The following is a 16,672-nucleotide window of genomic DNA, read 5'->3' as shown; positions in this document are numbered from 1 at the left end:
GTGTGAAAATTAAACATCAATGACTTTCTCTTGTTACCAGATATCTATTATAAGGGTTTATACAATACTTCTCTAATTGTGCTACAAACAACGCTTTATTAGGTCATTTCAGAGGTCACTTTACTGTGATGCCTTACTGTATATAGCAAGCAAGCCTACATGTAATTGTGTCTGATTTAATTCAATGTAAGAACAGAATGCATTCAATAAAAATGAAAAAGAAGGACATCTTGTGTTTGTCTTTTATTCTGCTTTGTGTTAGTTTTGTATTAAAAAATATGCATTTCAGAACAAATACAGCTTTTTCATCACTCCAGGGTCCGGAAGTTATTTTTCATCAAGTATGATTTTTTAAATCTTATCCTTTAGCAGGGAGGACTCACTGAATCCAAAGCCTCTTTTCCAAAATGTGACAACAAAATAAAAACATATACAGTTCAGGTAGATACAGATACACTTAAAAACACACATTCAGACTTGCAAACCTATGCTGTTAATATATGTCTTTATATTTATATTCTTTATATTTATATTCTGAAATCTAGTTATTGCCTGCTGATGAAAAATGGAAAAGTGATTCTTGGTGCATGAAAAATAATTGGATTTATGATAGAGACAAAAGTGAAACAAAATGATCCTCTTATTGTGAAAGGGCAATAATACCACATTTGTATGATTTTTAATTATCAAATCTATATCAGTTTATATGTTTTAAAGAAAAATAAACAACAAAAAAATAACTAAAAACTCTAGAAATCAAAATGTAAATCAAAGGATAATACTGTAGTATAAACAAGGGGATGTTGAGCACTGAAGTTGACCCTTCAGAATGTCTTGATATTAGCTGCACATGATGGACTCTAGGGGCACTGATGAGTAATACTTGACTATAGTTAAATTGCCTCAGTCTTCATTCAGGTAGCATGTTTAACATTTAAGGCGGTGTAACAGATGAGCTTGAAATGTGGAAGAAGAGATGAAGAAGAGGAGATTAGAAAATGAAGTGAGAAATAACAGCCATGGTGAATACAGTGAGGTTATTTTCTCATAATCATTGGTACAAACAAAAAACATGAATACATTCATAGAGTCCAGTATTCAGCATATTACACAATGAAACAACCCTTTAAAAATCTGTAAATCTAGAATTACTGTCTCGGCTTCACATTAATCCTAAACTGTTAGTGTGAGATCCTCCCCTGTCAGGTTCCAGTGTTCCTGCAGATGGCTCCATGCTCTGCAGCAGGTACTGTGAGGGGTCAGTGTGGAGAAGGGCTATTTTTCAATCGTAGTACCTCCTGGACGTGAGGTAAGGTCTTGTGTGGAGATTTGATGTGGCTATACAAAGCCCCACTCAAAGTCCGTGAGGTTTTTCAGAAGCGTGGCCACCTTGGGATTCACTGTTTCTATCTTCTTCTGAACCAGCTTCCCCGTCTTCTTCGACAGCCCCTTCTTGTGGTTGGCCTTTGATCCTCTCTCAGGATTGATACCAATGAAGCGTCTAAGAATGGAATAACAAAGAAAACACATTTAATTCACTCTGTTTGTTGTCTCTATCATCTCCTCTCTCATTCCCAGCATGGAACTTGTATACTTTAACACTCACTTGCTTTTGAAAGGAACAACTGTTATGATAAAGTTAATTTAGAGCAAGAGTGAGAGAGAGAGAGCAACGAATCTAAGGCACAGCTCAAGAAATTGCCGTCTACTAGTTTATTAAACAGAGCTGAAAGTTTAACCCCTGCCCCATGAAGAGGCTATAATCTTTGTTGCAGCGGTCTTTGGTTCGATTCCCAACCACAACCATTTGCTGCTTGTCCTCTCCGACTCCCTAATCCCTACATTTCCTGTCTCTCTTCAGCTGTTCTATCCAAAAAAGGCAAAAATGCCAAAAACATCACTTAAATCAATAAACAAACAGAGCTTATAGAAGGGTCAAAATGAACAACAAACAGTATCTAAGATTTGCAGAGGATTTACCTTTGAATAAACTCCAGTGTCTTTGCAGCTTCCTCTTGGTATTGCAGGTTGAACACGTAGTAGGTGGCAAAAAGTGCAGCCAGCCCTGAGATGAAACTTTGTTGTCGGCCTTCACAGATTACGTGGCCTTCAATGCTGATCATCCATCGTCCAACTGTGACTTCATCACCAGGCACTGATGCAGACAAAAACTAGGGTTAATGTCCACCAACAAAAGTTATGTGTGTAGTAAGTTATCTGACCAGTCATCAATTCCATAACAGGAGGTCACAACTAATGTGACTGTGTAAAGCCATCAGGAGAGCATAATAAAAACACATGTATTTACACAAAGAGAGATAAATTAATGAAGAAGCTAGACAGACAGGAAGAAATAACACTATATTCTATAAAGCATGTGTTGTTATGTGGAACTTACTCAGCAGGATGAGTCGGGGGCTGGCTGGAAGGGTCAGGTTGCTTTCAACATCAGCTGCAGTAGCACACAGCTGTAGAACACACACAAACACACCCAAATTAGCCTGAAGTTGCTGGAATTATTCACAATTGTGTGTATTGTGTGTACATAAGACAATGCTGAATACAACTTACATGGGCAGGGAGTATCAGTCCCTCTGTTTTCTCACCAAAGTAGCCCATCAGAAGCTGGATGATGCGAAGAGTCAACTCTCCATCCTTGTAGACCACATGCTGCCGATCTTTACGTTTTGATTTTGTCTTTAAATACTTCTCGATTCTTTGTCCACACTCTTCAATGAAGAGCTCCAAGGCATGCGATACGTTAATGTCAGTCAGTAACTCAAAGTGACAGAAGATACCTCTTTCAGTAAAAAGGTAAGGCCACTGGTTTCTTAAATCCTCAAAGAAAGCTGATGGAGTCTGGTTGATTTGGCTACGCTGGAGACAGAATGTTGTTTTCATGAGGTTTATCACTTCTGCCCTTTCACCAGCGTCAGCACCCTCCTGCCTGTAGATGCTCTGCAACTGTTGCCGCTTCTGCTCCACTGTCTCACTGGTTTCTTCAGGTGGAGGACCCGGCTGAAATTGTTTGCAGCCGTAAGAAAAAGCAGACTGGCGCAATCGTTTGGCCAGTTGAAGTGTGATCACTTCTTTCAGTGATGCACGGTTTATGTTCTCAATTCTTCTTTTCACCTGAGAGAGCAGTGAAAAAAACCCTCCAGCAATAATGACACCTCTTCGTGTCATGTCGGCAAAACTACTAGGATATTGCTTTACGATGTTTCGACAGATGATCATGTATTCTTTGCGTTTAGGATTATCCACATACTTTTTCATTTCATCCACGAGGATCCTTATCATCTCGCGTCGCTTGTCAGGCGCAGGTCTCTTGTTGTTGGCAATGGCTGACCTCACTTCCTCTGGCATTTTATGCCAAGGCACTTCAAAATGTTCTGGCCATGTGCTGGGTATGATGGCTGTATGGCTTGTCTGGCTTGTTGCTTCTTGTGAAACGCTGGACACTGAAGATGGGGAGAAACATGGCGATGGACTGGGGAGTGAAGATAGATTAGTCTGTGCCGGCTCAACTGGCAAGGATTGGAGATCAAAAGTGACTGTTGGGGTTTCTGAAACACACATATGAAAATACAACAAACTGAAAAACACATCTTCAGCATATCTATCCCACAAGAATTCAAAATGTTTCATTCACACTAAGGATTTAAAGTTAGCATAATGTAATAAGTAATGTAATGTTTTTCATTCATTCTAATGCTATAATAACATAAACTGCCTTTTAGAATAGATTGCTAACTAATTGTGTTTATTTCTTAAATCAGCTGAGAGTTAAGGGTTATGTTGACTAGATCAATACCCGTTTTGAATGCTTCCAGAAGTTTCCTCTGCTGTGTGACTGGTAACAGGTCTCTGATGTCATCCTGCTGCACATACCTGAGGTCCTCTATTGATTCCACACCTAAGGTTTGAAGTGTAGAAATAACCTGTTGCTGAGTATCCTCAGACAGGCTGGGCAACGCCTTGAGGATGATGTCTTTAATTTCATTTCCGATGGATGACATGAATCTGAAACACAGGGACAGAATGGTGGAGAGTTATCAGAGACGTACCGCACACTGAGTATACAGGCAGTGGGAGGTAATCAAGCAGCTCTGCTTGACATATACAGTCGGCCTTTAAAGTGTTGTAAGGCAATAATAGTGCCTGTAGGCAGTGAGTATGAACAGAAAGCATGGAGCTGTGAGAATCAAAGAAAATATATTTGTGATTCCCTTTTATAAATGATGTGTATTATGGCGTTACTTTTTTCTCATACTGTAATACTCTGATTCATTTGATAAAACCACACTTCAGTCATTTCAGCGCATTAACTCTGTTGCACCGAAGCCCACATATAATTGTTTCTGGTTTCATTTAATGTGAGAATATTTTCAATGAAAAAGGAAAGAAAAAAATAAATATTTTGTTTTTCTTATATACTGCATTGTTTTGTAAAAAATAGTAATTTTAGAGCAGAGACAACTCTTTACTAGTTCACACATTCAGACTTGCAACCCGTGTCCTTTATATTTAAATTGTATGTTTTGAAATCAAAGGTTTTCCTACTGAAACAAGGTGCTTTTCCAGGAACTAGGAACCTTATGAGGAACTGTGTTTTGATAGCAGGATCCAGGGTCTAATTTTAGGGGAAATGTATCCACTCCTTGAAAAGTCCCAGCTCAGGAATAGACTTTACATGATTACACTAAAGTTCAGCAGAGACTCAAAGAGCTGTGCAATTGACTCCCTTTACCAACATCATTGGCCTGATTTGCTGAATCTTCTCAGGACTTCTTCAGGCTGCAACGCAAACAAAGGTGGTCAATAGGAACCATTTGGTTCCTTGAAGAGAAGTCCCTGGAACTAAAAAGTTCCTTGTACTTTTGGTTCGAAGTGAGAAATAGCAGACATTCCTCTTCTGGTAACATGGAAATGATTACACAGTTGTAGATTTAAATCATCCCATCTTTATTAGTATTTTTCAAAGAAAAAATAAATTGAAGTACAAACTGTTTAAATTCAATGGTTAACTCTTTGTCATAAGCTAGAGGATGTTGAGCTCTGAATTTGACCTTTATAAATTCCTTGATTGTAGCTGTACATGTTGGACTCCGGGGGCGCTGATGAGTAATGCATTTAGCATTTTGTTCAAACATGCTGGGCAGTGTAGCTGACAAGCTTGAAATAAAGAAGAAAAACAGACATCAGAACCACAGAGGATACATTGATATTATTTTCTGAAAGACTTGTAAAAAAATCCCAAATGACAGTTTAAAAATAACTGACTGATTGAAAACAGTTGGTGCAAACTATTCAGAACATATCAGACAACATGAGACAGATCCCATAATCATTGGTACAAACACAAAACAGGAAAAAGTGTGTACACTCAGAGAGTCCAGGGTTCAGCTAATTATTACAGAATGATAAAACACTTTGAATGTGCAGTCTGTACTTTAAGAATGACTGTCTATCAGCTGCACATGATTCCTCCCAAGTCAGGGTCCAGTGATTCTTCCGATGGCTCCATGCTCTGCAGCAGGTACTGAGAGGGGTCAATCTGGGGACGGGCTATTTTTCGAGCATAGTACCTCTTTGACGCAGCTCTCCACGCCTCCCTCTGCTGCGTCTGACACTCTACAGGTAGCTCTGATATCAGCATCTTCCTCCTCTTTTCAGTAAAACAGATTGGTTGTGAGTAATGGGAGTTTGTGATGAGGGGGAAAGGGACGGAGCGTAAGGGGTTTGCCTGTTGACGGGCTACTTTTCGGGCGTAATACCGCCTTGAAGCTGCTCTCCAGGCTGCTCTCTTCATTCTCTGGACCTCCTCTGGCAGCTCTGACATCGGCACGGTCTTGTTCTTGTTCTTGTTCCTGAGGAGGTTGAGAGGTGAGAAATGGTCACATATATAAGAAGACGTGAAATTCCCTAAGAGCTTAAAATTCTGATAATGACAGGGCTTCATTTTGGTTTACATACAAAAGGTACATATAAAATACTATGTTCTCAATCAAGCCCACTAAAATAACTAACAAATGAATAGATCTGTGAATAATTCTGTGAGTTCTCCCCCTGAAGAAAAGGTTATGGGCATTTTAACACAAGAATAAGAAAAAAAACCACCATGGTTTTATACCAACAAGTAAAAGGACATGGATTAAGTCATCTACTTTTTTTCACTAAAGCAGCCTACCCTCGAATAAGTAAAGCACTACAATAAAAACTATTTAAGAAGCATAGAAATCACACTCTCAAGTACATTAAGGAAAAATAAGTTATAATGAAAATGGCCAATTTAATATTTTTGGTAGTTATTTAGTTATGTTTTTTTCATTAATGTATCAATACTTTTATTGTTACAGTTCATATCACTAGAGTTGATTTAAATTCAGTCATGCATATATTTTGTATTAAAGTAATGCTGCATAGTCTGTTAGCTCCCCTAGTGTACAATTAGAATATAACAACACAATATCCTGTTTTTAAATTCCCATTTTCCATCATTAATCTGAATCTGTAAAAAGTTACTCATAGCCAACAAAACAAGTTCTCTAAATTCAGTTGAGTCAATATTGGATTTTTTTATTTAGAGAATAAGTTAAGTAGAAGGTAATTATTTATACTTAGCCTAATTTATCCCACACATGAAGAAGCAAATGTTCTGATCTCTGTTTCTCAGAAGTACTTAGTCACAGAGTGCTGTCTGTGCTGCCAGACACCCTTTCCCCCCCCTTTTTTTTACTCCTGTGGATTGTGTTCACCGAAAAAATCTTTAAAGTTTACAAAAAATCATTGTAACAATGGAGAACTTTACTCAGTGTCAATAACCAGTATATACATTTTTATTGTGCATATTTCACCCAGAAGATGTTGCTCGAAAAAGCAAGCTGCTGCTTGAGGTGAGGTGGGTCAGTCTAGCAGCGCCACTTTTTAGGTTTTTCTCCCTCATTACACTGAAATTAATTTCTGTTTAATTACAATAACGGATGTAAAGGTTTCCTGCATGACACTGTAATACTACAGTATGCTTACTGTAATGAACAACAGTATTACCATTCAAATTACAGTGCATTCCTGTACAGAAGATAAGCGTTACAGTATTACACTGTACATTTTACTTCCTGTTATACTGCCATTTTAGTGTTCCCACTATAATCTACAAAACACAGTTTATTACCGTAATCTTAAAAAAACAGTTTATTGCCTTATATGTGGATTTACAATTAAACAACCTTGAAAATACAAGCATTAAAATTGCTCGGCCAAGAAATAGCCTTAGAACATGTAACATTTATGAAATGCTTTATAAAAACATTCAGTGAATAGTCAGTGGAATACATTCAATCAAATCATTTTGCTTAATACTAAACAAGTTCTCATTTAAACATCTTACTTCAACAAACCTGAGTTCAGTTTACTTTCTTGGTGAACTATGACAATAGATGGCAACACATGACGTCACTTTAGAGTCACTGCATTTGAATGAATCAGTTGATAACCAATTCAAAGAAAGCTCAAGCAAAACACTTAAAAAAACAACAACAACAACAAATCATTTTAAAGCTTTTTATACTCTGCTATCATTATCTTCATTCGTGAATTAAGACGTGAAATTGTATCTGTTTTTAAGAACAAGCCCTGAACTGCACAACATGAAGATGTAAATATGAACACCAGATTGCAAGTTGGTGCCATTTGTGAAAGTGAGGTCTGGTGTGGAGCCTTGATGTCTTTACACAAAGCCTCATTTGAAGTCCTTGGTTTTTTTATAAGCATGGCCACGTGGGGATTCACTGTTTCTTTCTTCTTCTGAATCAGCTTCCCTGTCTTCTTTGACAGCACCTTCCTGTGGTTGGCCTTTGATCCACTCTCGGGATTGATACCAATGAAGTGTCTAAAAATGGATGTTGTAAGGAAAGATTATTCACACTTAACACAGAGACCCCCTTACATTCACCAATCACATTTTTTTTTACATTTTGTAAGTTCACATCACTAAAATAAACCATAGGCCACAGTATGACACTGTCATTAAGCAGTGCTCAAAAATGACAGTACATCCAAATTACACTCAACAAGGAGGACATACAGGTAAATCAAAACAATGTCAGTGGGTGTTTATATGGTGTTATTTCACCGATGAGTCCACGTTTCTCAATACTAATGATGATACAGTGAGACTAGAAGCTTTACTTTGAAAGAAATAGTAGAAAAGAGTTGGTGTGGGTCAAAGTAAACAGAATTAATTACTCTATTCAAAGACTTGTACTTTATTATACAACAAGCAGGGAACTTGTATACTTAAACTCCAACTTGCTTTTAAAAAGGAATAACTTCACATTAATCTGAGTCTTAAAATGACTAAACAGAGGTAAAGGTCAAAATGAACAACAAACAGTATCTAAGATTTGCAGAGGATTTACCTTTGAATAAACTCCAGCGTCTTTGCAGCTTCCTCTTGGTATTGCAGGTTGAACACGTAGTAGGTGGCAAAAAGTGCAGCCAGCCCTGAGATGAAACTTTGTTGTCTGCCTTCACAGATTACGTGGCCTTCAATGCTGATCATCCATCGTCCAACTGTGACTTCATCACCAGGCACTGACAAAAACTAGGGTTAATGTCCACTAACAAAAGTTATGTGTGTAGTAGGTTAGTCTACAAGCTATCAGTTCAAAAAGAGAGAGATTAATGAAGAAGCCAGACACACAGGAAGAAATAACACGATATTCTGTAATATATGTTTGCTATGTGGAACTTACTCAGCAGGATGAGTCGGGGGCTGGCTGGAAGGGTCAGGGTGTGTTCAACATCAGCTGCAGTAGCACACAGCTGTAAGACACAGACAAATGCACCCAAAGTTAGCCTGAAATTGCTGGAATTATTCACTATTGTGCGTATTGTGTTTACATTAGACAATGCTGAATACAACTTACATGAGCAGGGAGTATCAGTCCCTCTGTTTTTTCACCAAAGTAGCCCATCAGAAGCTGGATGATGCGAAGAGTCAACTCTCCATCCTTGTAGACCACATGCTGCAGATCTTTACGTTTTGATTTTGTCTTTAAAAACCTCTCCATTCTTTGTCCACACTCTTCAATGGAGACCTCCAAGGCACGCAACACGTTAATGTCAGTCAGTAACTCAAAGTGACAGAAAATACCTCTTTCAGTAAAAAGGTAAGGCCACTGATTTCTTAAATCCTCAAAGGAAGCTGATGGAGTCTGGTTGATTTGGTTCCGCTGGAGACAGAATGTTGTTTTCATGAGGTTTATCACCTCTGCCCTTTCACCAGCGTCAGCACCCTCCTGCCTGTAGATGCTCTGCAACTGTTGCCGCTTCTGCTCCACTGTCTCACTGGTTTCTTCAGGTGGAGGACCCGGCTGAAATTGTGTGCAGCCATAAGAATCAGCAGGCTGATCCTGTTGACCAGACACTCTTGATCCTTATCATCTGGCGTCGCTTGTCAGGTGCAGGTCTCTTGTTGTTGGCAATGGCTGACCTCAATTCCTCTGGCATTTTATGCCAAGGGACTTCAAAATGTTCTGGCCATGTGCTGGGTATGATGGCTGTGCGGCTTGTCTCCCTAGAAGTACGAGGTGTTGCTTCTTGTGAAACACTGCCATGTTTCTCCCCATCTTCAGTGTCAAGTGGACTGGAGAGTGGAGATAGATTTATTTGTGCCGGCTCAACTGGCAAGGATTGGAGATCAAGAGTGACTGTTGGGGTTTCTGAAACACACATGAAAATACAACAAACTGAAATCACATCTTTAGACTATTCTGTAAAGGCTGTGGTCAGCCCAGATTGCTAACTAATTGTGTTTATTTCTTAAATCAGCTCAGGGTAAAGAGTAATGTTCACTAGATACTGTCACTCTGACTAAACAGAAAATCAGAAACACCAGTCAGATGATAAATACCCATTTTGAATGCTTCCAGAAGTTTCCTCTGCTGTGTGACTGGTAACAGGTCATTAAAGCCATCCTGCCGCACATACTTGAGGTCCTCAAGTGATTCCACACCTAAGGTTTGAAGTGTAGAAATAACCTGTTGCTGAGTATCCTCAGACAGGCCGGGCAACGCCTTGAGGATGATGTCTTTAATTTCATTTCCGATGGATGACATGAATCTGAAACACAGAGACAGAATGGTGGAGAGTTATCAGAGACATACCACACACTGAGAATTCAGGCAGTGGGAGGTCATCAAGCAGTTCTGCTTGACATGACTTGACTAGAAACTGACATAATTTAGTGTAAAAAGTGTTGTAAGGCTGATGAACAACTTGATGTAGCTCACTGATGACACAGCAGACTTTACAACCTTTTTGATTTTCTCATAACAAGGACATCATCGTAGTGACCTTCCACAACAAACATGTTGCTCTTGTATTTTGTCCTGCAATATCATGACTGATTAAGGTCATGAGAATGCTCAACTGACTGTCATATCTTGTTGTTGTAGTCTCCCTTTGGCTTTTCTGCCACAACAGAAGGTGGAAATGGGGAAACCAACACTTGGTCAACTTCACAAAAGTGGATCTCTTTCAGCTAGAGATCAAGGCTTTTAAGGTAATGCAGCTTTCTTGTGCGCTGCTTTAATTAAACATGCTTACACTCAAATTTCTAAGTCCTCAGAAGAATGAGTGGTCCAAAGTGAATGATAGTTTCTGGGTAATAATTAAGGTAGTGTTGCTGATAATCCTGCTTAAGGATTATGCCTAATGAAGAGGACATGTTGTTGAGTAGTAAGCTATTTTTGATATTTATTCCATCCCAAAAATCTTTTATCAAATCATTCAAAAGTAGATGCCCCGTGCACAGCACTGTTAGTCCTTAAAACTTGGTGCAGGGGATAGCAGGAGTCATCAAAGTTGACAAAGGAAAAATAAATTCAACATGAGTTTCGTCGATGGCTTCATCAGGTGTGCAAACCTGATAAAGCGATATGAGCTGTTAATGTGAAATTTAGAGTAGATACAATTTTTAAATTGCTCTCACTAAATAATGAGACTATCACATTCAAACACAGGCAGTCTGTTCACTTACTGTTTAGTATGGAACTACATTTTAGCAGATCATAAAATATGATTCAACATAGTTCTTGCTTTCAACACTTTTCTTATCAAACACGTTTCCTAAACCAAGGCATGGAGAAAGCCAAACAACATGTCTTTTTTAACTCATCCTACCTGAAACACATGGAGGTGCCAGAGAGGCTGAAATAAAATTGTTTCATGTGAACCACCAGGCTAGCTTCTTGTGCTTAGTTGTTATATTCGTATGCTTAAGTAGGAAATTCACAGCCATGGCTATGAAAATTGAGAAAAAATTAAAAAGACAGATTCACAAAACAAAAATATGTAAAATTGTGTTCCCTCAGAAGATAAAGGGAAGCATGCTAGCTGACTCTAGGTAAAAACACCATCATGCTCACTAGCTATAAAACGCTGTTAACACCACACAGCATGAAACTCTGAATATAACCATAATGGTCCTGCATCCTTCATAGAAAAAGATCAGTATTAAATAAATTCCACACACTGAGTCACAAAAAAGTAGTAATACTAAATCTAAGAAGATATCATTACCTTATGCCGGGCAGGCGCAGGGACAGCAGCAGGTGGTAACGTCACGGTGCTCTGTCCACTTGCTGGCAGTCGAATGTGAATAAAATTCCTATTTGTCATAGCATTCTCTTCAACCACGAATAAAAGCAGAAATCGATGATGCATGCTGTCAATATTTTTCTTTTATGTTGATGCTTTTTTGTTATATATTTTGGGCTTTCACGTCTTTCTTTAGAGAGGAGAGGACAGTGGATATAGCAGGAAACTGGGGGAGAGAGTGGGGGAATGACATGCAGGAGAGGGTCTGTAAACTGGAATTGAACCCGGGCTACCCGCTATATGAGCGTGCGATTTAACCATTATGAGATAATCCGAATCAATCTTGTGGTGCACTGGTCTGATAACAGACTCCTACATTCAAGACAACACATGACTAACAGAGGTGGATGACGCAAGTCTCACCAAATTGGTGGCAGGCACTAGGTTCATTTGTCCCTCACTGGGCTGAACCAACAGTTAGTAGGGAGGTGAAAAAAGATGGATTAAAAAGAGTTTTACAGACACACAGAAGTTGCAAGATGTGACTGAATGTGATAGATGTGTTCATGCAGGTACAAAGTTTAAACCATTTGCTCCCAGGGCCCCTCAAAAACAAACAGTTTGATACACCGGTACGACTTCTATTCCAGATTTAACCATAAGACTTGAATGAAAATCAAATCAGTATCAAGCCACCATATAACTATCCATCAGTCGATAGTTAGATACCACTAATCTACTTGGTTGTAGTTTTTTGTAATTTTAGCTTTTCAGCATCCATGTCATGAGCTGCTGTTAAGTAAAGAAATGGTGTTTCATTTCCAGATTTTTGAGAATACACATCAGTTTATTTCCCCCTGTCTGGATTACAGTATTTCACTATACCTCTGTCTCAATCAGAAATTAATATACCGCCCATATCACCCCAATTTTGGCATCTCTACATTTGATTATTATTATCATTATTATTATGAATATTATCACAAATACCGAGTGCTGTTACAGTTTGAAACTAAAGTATTTTATCTTGTGATGTTATTGGGTTATTAAATGTTTGGGTGCTGGACACACAGGACTTTATGACCCTCTCTTCTCATTTCTTACTGTCCTATAAGATAAAGTGATGAACGATCCAGCAATAAATAAATAAATGAAGACAGTAAAATTGAAGTTCATTTTAGTTCTGCATTGAGGTGATATGTTTTTTTTTATTACAGTATAAATCAAACAGAAAGCTCTACACTGCTTAGGCTCAAACTAGCCTTCCATTGCCACACATTAACACACTGATTGTGAAACAGACTGAGTCAAATGAAGCCTTTTAAAGGCAACAAATAATTGAAGGAAAGTTTCAGCTGAGCATCACAAAGTACACATCCAGTAATTTGTCCACAGACAATATAACAGTGTTTTTAATTTATTATCTCCATATGAGATTTTAACCCTGATGCTGCAACCTAAGTCCTGAATCATTTATCTGTCTCACTTGTCTCACTTGTGTGTATGATACCACTCACCTCAGGTTTTCTGCTTCAGTGATGTTGTGTCCACCTGAGTCTGTGTGAGGTCTCTCTTTGAACTTTCTTCTGTTCTCCAGTATTTCTGAGGGGACACACGTTTAGTTTTTTATTACAATATTTTGACATGCTAGAACATGTATCCAGTGAATGTTACCAACTGGAACATTTTATAATGAGAAAGGTAATGATTTTAAATTAGTATATGTCTGATCCGTCTGACCTGAGTCAACAAGCTGAAGAACCAGTATTTAATCCACAACACTACTCAAGTTGGATGATTTTTACTGTCTCTATCAAGCTTTATAGCTGCAGTAGATACTATTGTGAAACTAAGAACAAGCAGGACTGAGAGATTCTTTTTCTCTGTAATTTCATGAGCATTTCTGTATAAGATTAGTAAAAGAATTAAATATAAGACATTACTTGTTACATCAGGACTCTCTTTGTCCGGGCAAAGACCGCTTGTGCTCTCTGGAGCCTCCGTGATTCTCTCCTCACTCATTTCCCACTTAATGAAGACTGTGTCAATCTCACACGGCTCCTCTTTGACCACGACGCTGCTGCTGGGGGATGTAGTTTGATTCCTGGCTGCATCTGATACACCTGATGACTCTGAGGAGTGGGGAGTGCAGGTCTGGTCCAGACCCAGTCTGCTGGGGGAAGATGGAAGAGCTGACTCATGGCTTTGAGAGGAGACATGTGAAGGGGGGCGGGTGAAAAGACCCACTGTGGGGAAGGAAACAAAAACGGGATTATCAGGGTGAAATGAACAGATCAGGATTACTTATAATACTGTTATCAGGGGTTATAATTGAGGACAGTGTTGTAGTCGAGACCACATTAACCAAGACCAAGACATGTCCAAGACCAGAATGCACCGAGACCAAGACATTTAGGGATCGAGACCGAGTCAAGACCAAGACCATATAGATCAATGAAACATCCTTACAGACCTTTCAAAAAGGGGCCCCAAGACCAAAACCGGTCTCGAGTACTACAACACTCATTGAGGATACACGAACATAAGATAAACAAAAAAAACAGCAGATCTATAAACAGAAACGCTCGTTCAGTGTTCCTGAATGAACACATTTAGTCAAAATGAATCAACCAATGGCAACTTTCTGATGTTTATAAACAATACTGACAAAAACCCCCAACTGAAAAGTAATTCTAGTCGTAGCACTCAGTATATTATTGCATAAAAATTACTGACGGGGTGAGTCAAATTGGAAGGGGAATCTGTTTAGAGTGCCAAATTATTATTCCATTGATATTTAGTACCAGCAAAATGATATTACTGTCCCATGAGTCTGCACAATGAAATATTGGAGGATCAATATTTCTGCCACCACTAGTTTTAAGATACACTATAAATCAGGGGTGCCAAACATGCGGCCTGCGGGTCAAAACCGGCCCGCCAGAGGTTCCAATCCGGCCCACGGAACGACTTTGCAAAGTGAAAAAATGACAGAGAAGACATTAACTACAATAAGTAACTACTCTTTCAAAATTGTCCTCTGGGGGTTGTATAAAATCATAGTGCTGACGGAGTGCACTTTGTTTCTCAAAGTGAGAAAATAGATTACTTGTTGTTTGCATAATCTGGTTGAGATTCATAAAGACTTCTTAGAGCACTATAAGATGATCCTCTAACTACTAACACTACACCCCTGCATACAACACTGTTCAGCAAGCAAACATGTTCATGCTGAGGGGTCCAAAAGAGTCAACTTTCCCTTCTTCATTATTATAATCTATCTGTTCTTTTGCTGTAAACATTACACTCTGTGTCAGGTGAATGGGTAACCTGTGTGTTTGGTGTGTTCTCAGCAGGTTTCAGGGCTTATAGAGTAAAATATTCGGCCCCACTATTAGACTAATCATGGAGAAAAATACAACAGCTGTTTTTGTAGAAAGATAGTTCATGTAATGTGAACATTTTCAGAATGTACTTGTACTTTTTTGCACCAAAACAAAAGGGAACAATGTAGAGTTGTCCTTATTCATAGGTTATTATGTTATGATTTTACTGGTACGACCCACTCCAGATCAACTTGGGCTGTATGTGGCCCCTGAACTGAAATGACACCCCTGCTATAAATAATAAAAACACTAGTCAAGTCTGAGGGAGGAAAACACAAGGATCTGTTCATGCAGTCCTTACATTTTATCAATACAGTACTCACCCCATTTCTAAGTGAGGGTATATTGTTATTGATTATATGTTTACGTACAAGAGAAACTCAGGTCACACTCCTGCTGTCCTGTGGTCATCTCTGTGTTCATACAGCTCGGTTCCAGCCCGCCCTGCTCTCCCTCCTGTGGGTCACCTGAGGTCAGTGGGTCACCTAAGGTCAGTGACCCTGTGACTGGACTGTGCTCCTTTTTAACCAGCCGGCACGCGCATCCCTGCCGGCGCAACACCTGTAGCTCGTGCTCCGACTCTCCCAGCCTGCGCTCGAGCTTCTGGATCTCTTTGTCCCTGTCGGCCACCGTCCGCTGGTACTCACGAGTCCTGGCACTGTTGACACCGTTCAACACGTTTACTATCGAGTCTATCGCCAGTCTGATGGAGTTTTCCACAACGAGGGCTTCGTCGTCGCGCAGCAGAGGCTGTAAAGCGTTGTTTATCACCAAATTCATCCTCAGTCCGTTATAATGTTGTTTACAAGCTGTGTTGAGAGCGTTAGCCTAGCAACGAGAGTGCTAAGCTAGCTAAGGATGCAGCTCCAGAGACAGCAGCGCCACAAAGTCCACGAAAAAACACAAGAGTTACATTCCCCCAAAAGTTCGACGTTTGTTTGGACTATTAAAAAAAACGCGCGACGAAACAGAGCAAAGCTGAGGTCTATAACTAATGTTGGGTTCGCCTGAAACGTAGCGTTTCCTCTTCTTCTCCTTCTTCTTCTTCTTCTTCTGCTGCTTCTTCTGCTTCTTCTTCTTCTTCTTCGTCCACCACTTCTGTAAAGGCACGTGTTTTGCGGCAACAGCGCCCCCTAAGATTAGATAAGATATTACTTTATTGATCCCCCGGGGGGGAAATTCAGTTGTTACAGCAACCCAGACATAAGTACAATCAAGACGTTTCAATAAGTAAAAATGAAATAAAATAAAATAAAATGAAATAAAAAAATAAAATAAAATAAAAGAATACAATAAAATACAATAAAATAAAAATACAATAAAATAAAATAAAGATAAAATACAATTTAGTAAACCAGGACGCAGTCTGAGATCCTCTGGCAGGGCTCTGCTTGCCATTCCACGGTCGAGACTACAAACTAAAGGGGACAGGGCCTTTGCTGTCAAAGCCCCCCCTACTGTGGAACGGCCTGCCAGAGGAAATCAGACTTGCAGAATTAGTCCCTCATTTTATTTCACTACTCAAGACACACTTTTATCGTAAAGCTTTTATTTTGTGAATTTATTTTAATCTTTTACGTTTTATCTCTGCTTTTACTGTCTGTTTGCTTTCATTGCTTCTCTGCTTTTATTGTGTTTTTATTATTTTTGTGAAGCACTTCGTTACTTGTATTGAAAAGTGC

General features: G+C 39.1%; 1 protein-coding gene across 1 annotated transcript; it reads right to left on the bottom strand.

Annotated features, from left to right (window-relative positions):
• Positions 1–228: 228 nt before the first annotated feature.
• LOC117823392 lies at positions 229–16,102 on the bottom strand. The gene is made up of 9 exons (XM_034698577.1): positions 15,362–16,102; positions 13,548–13,850; positions 13,122–13,206; positions 9,917–10,125; positions 9,448–9,725; positions 2,572–3,300; positions 2,399–2,468; positions 1,981–2,155; positions 229–1,501 (listed from the first exon to the last, which is right to left on the bottom strand). Exons 1-9 carry the CDS (start codon positions 15,768–15,770, stop codon positions 1,339–1,341), a joined length of 2,421 nt encoding a protein of 806 aa, XP_034554468.1. The 5' UTR covers positions 15,771–16,102; the 3' UTR covers positions 229–1,338.
• Positions 16,103–16,672: the final 570 nt, after the last annotated feature.

This window comes from Notolabrus celidotus, chromosome 12 (assembly GCF_009762535.1).
Source record: "Notolabrus celidotus isolate fNotCel1 chromosome 12, fNotCel1.pri, whole genome shotgun sequence".
Classification (NCBI taxonomy): Eukaryota; Metazoa; Chordata; class Actinopteri; order Labriformes; family Labridae; genus Notolabrus; species Notolabrus celidotus.
The sequence above is the reverse complement of the archived record's forward strand: the minus strand, read 5'-3'. Positions and strand labels throughout refer to the sequence as shown.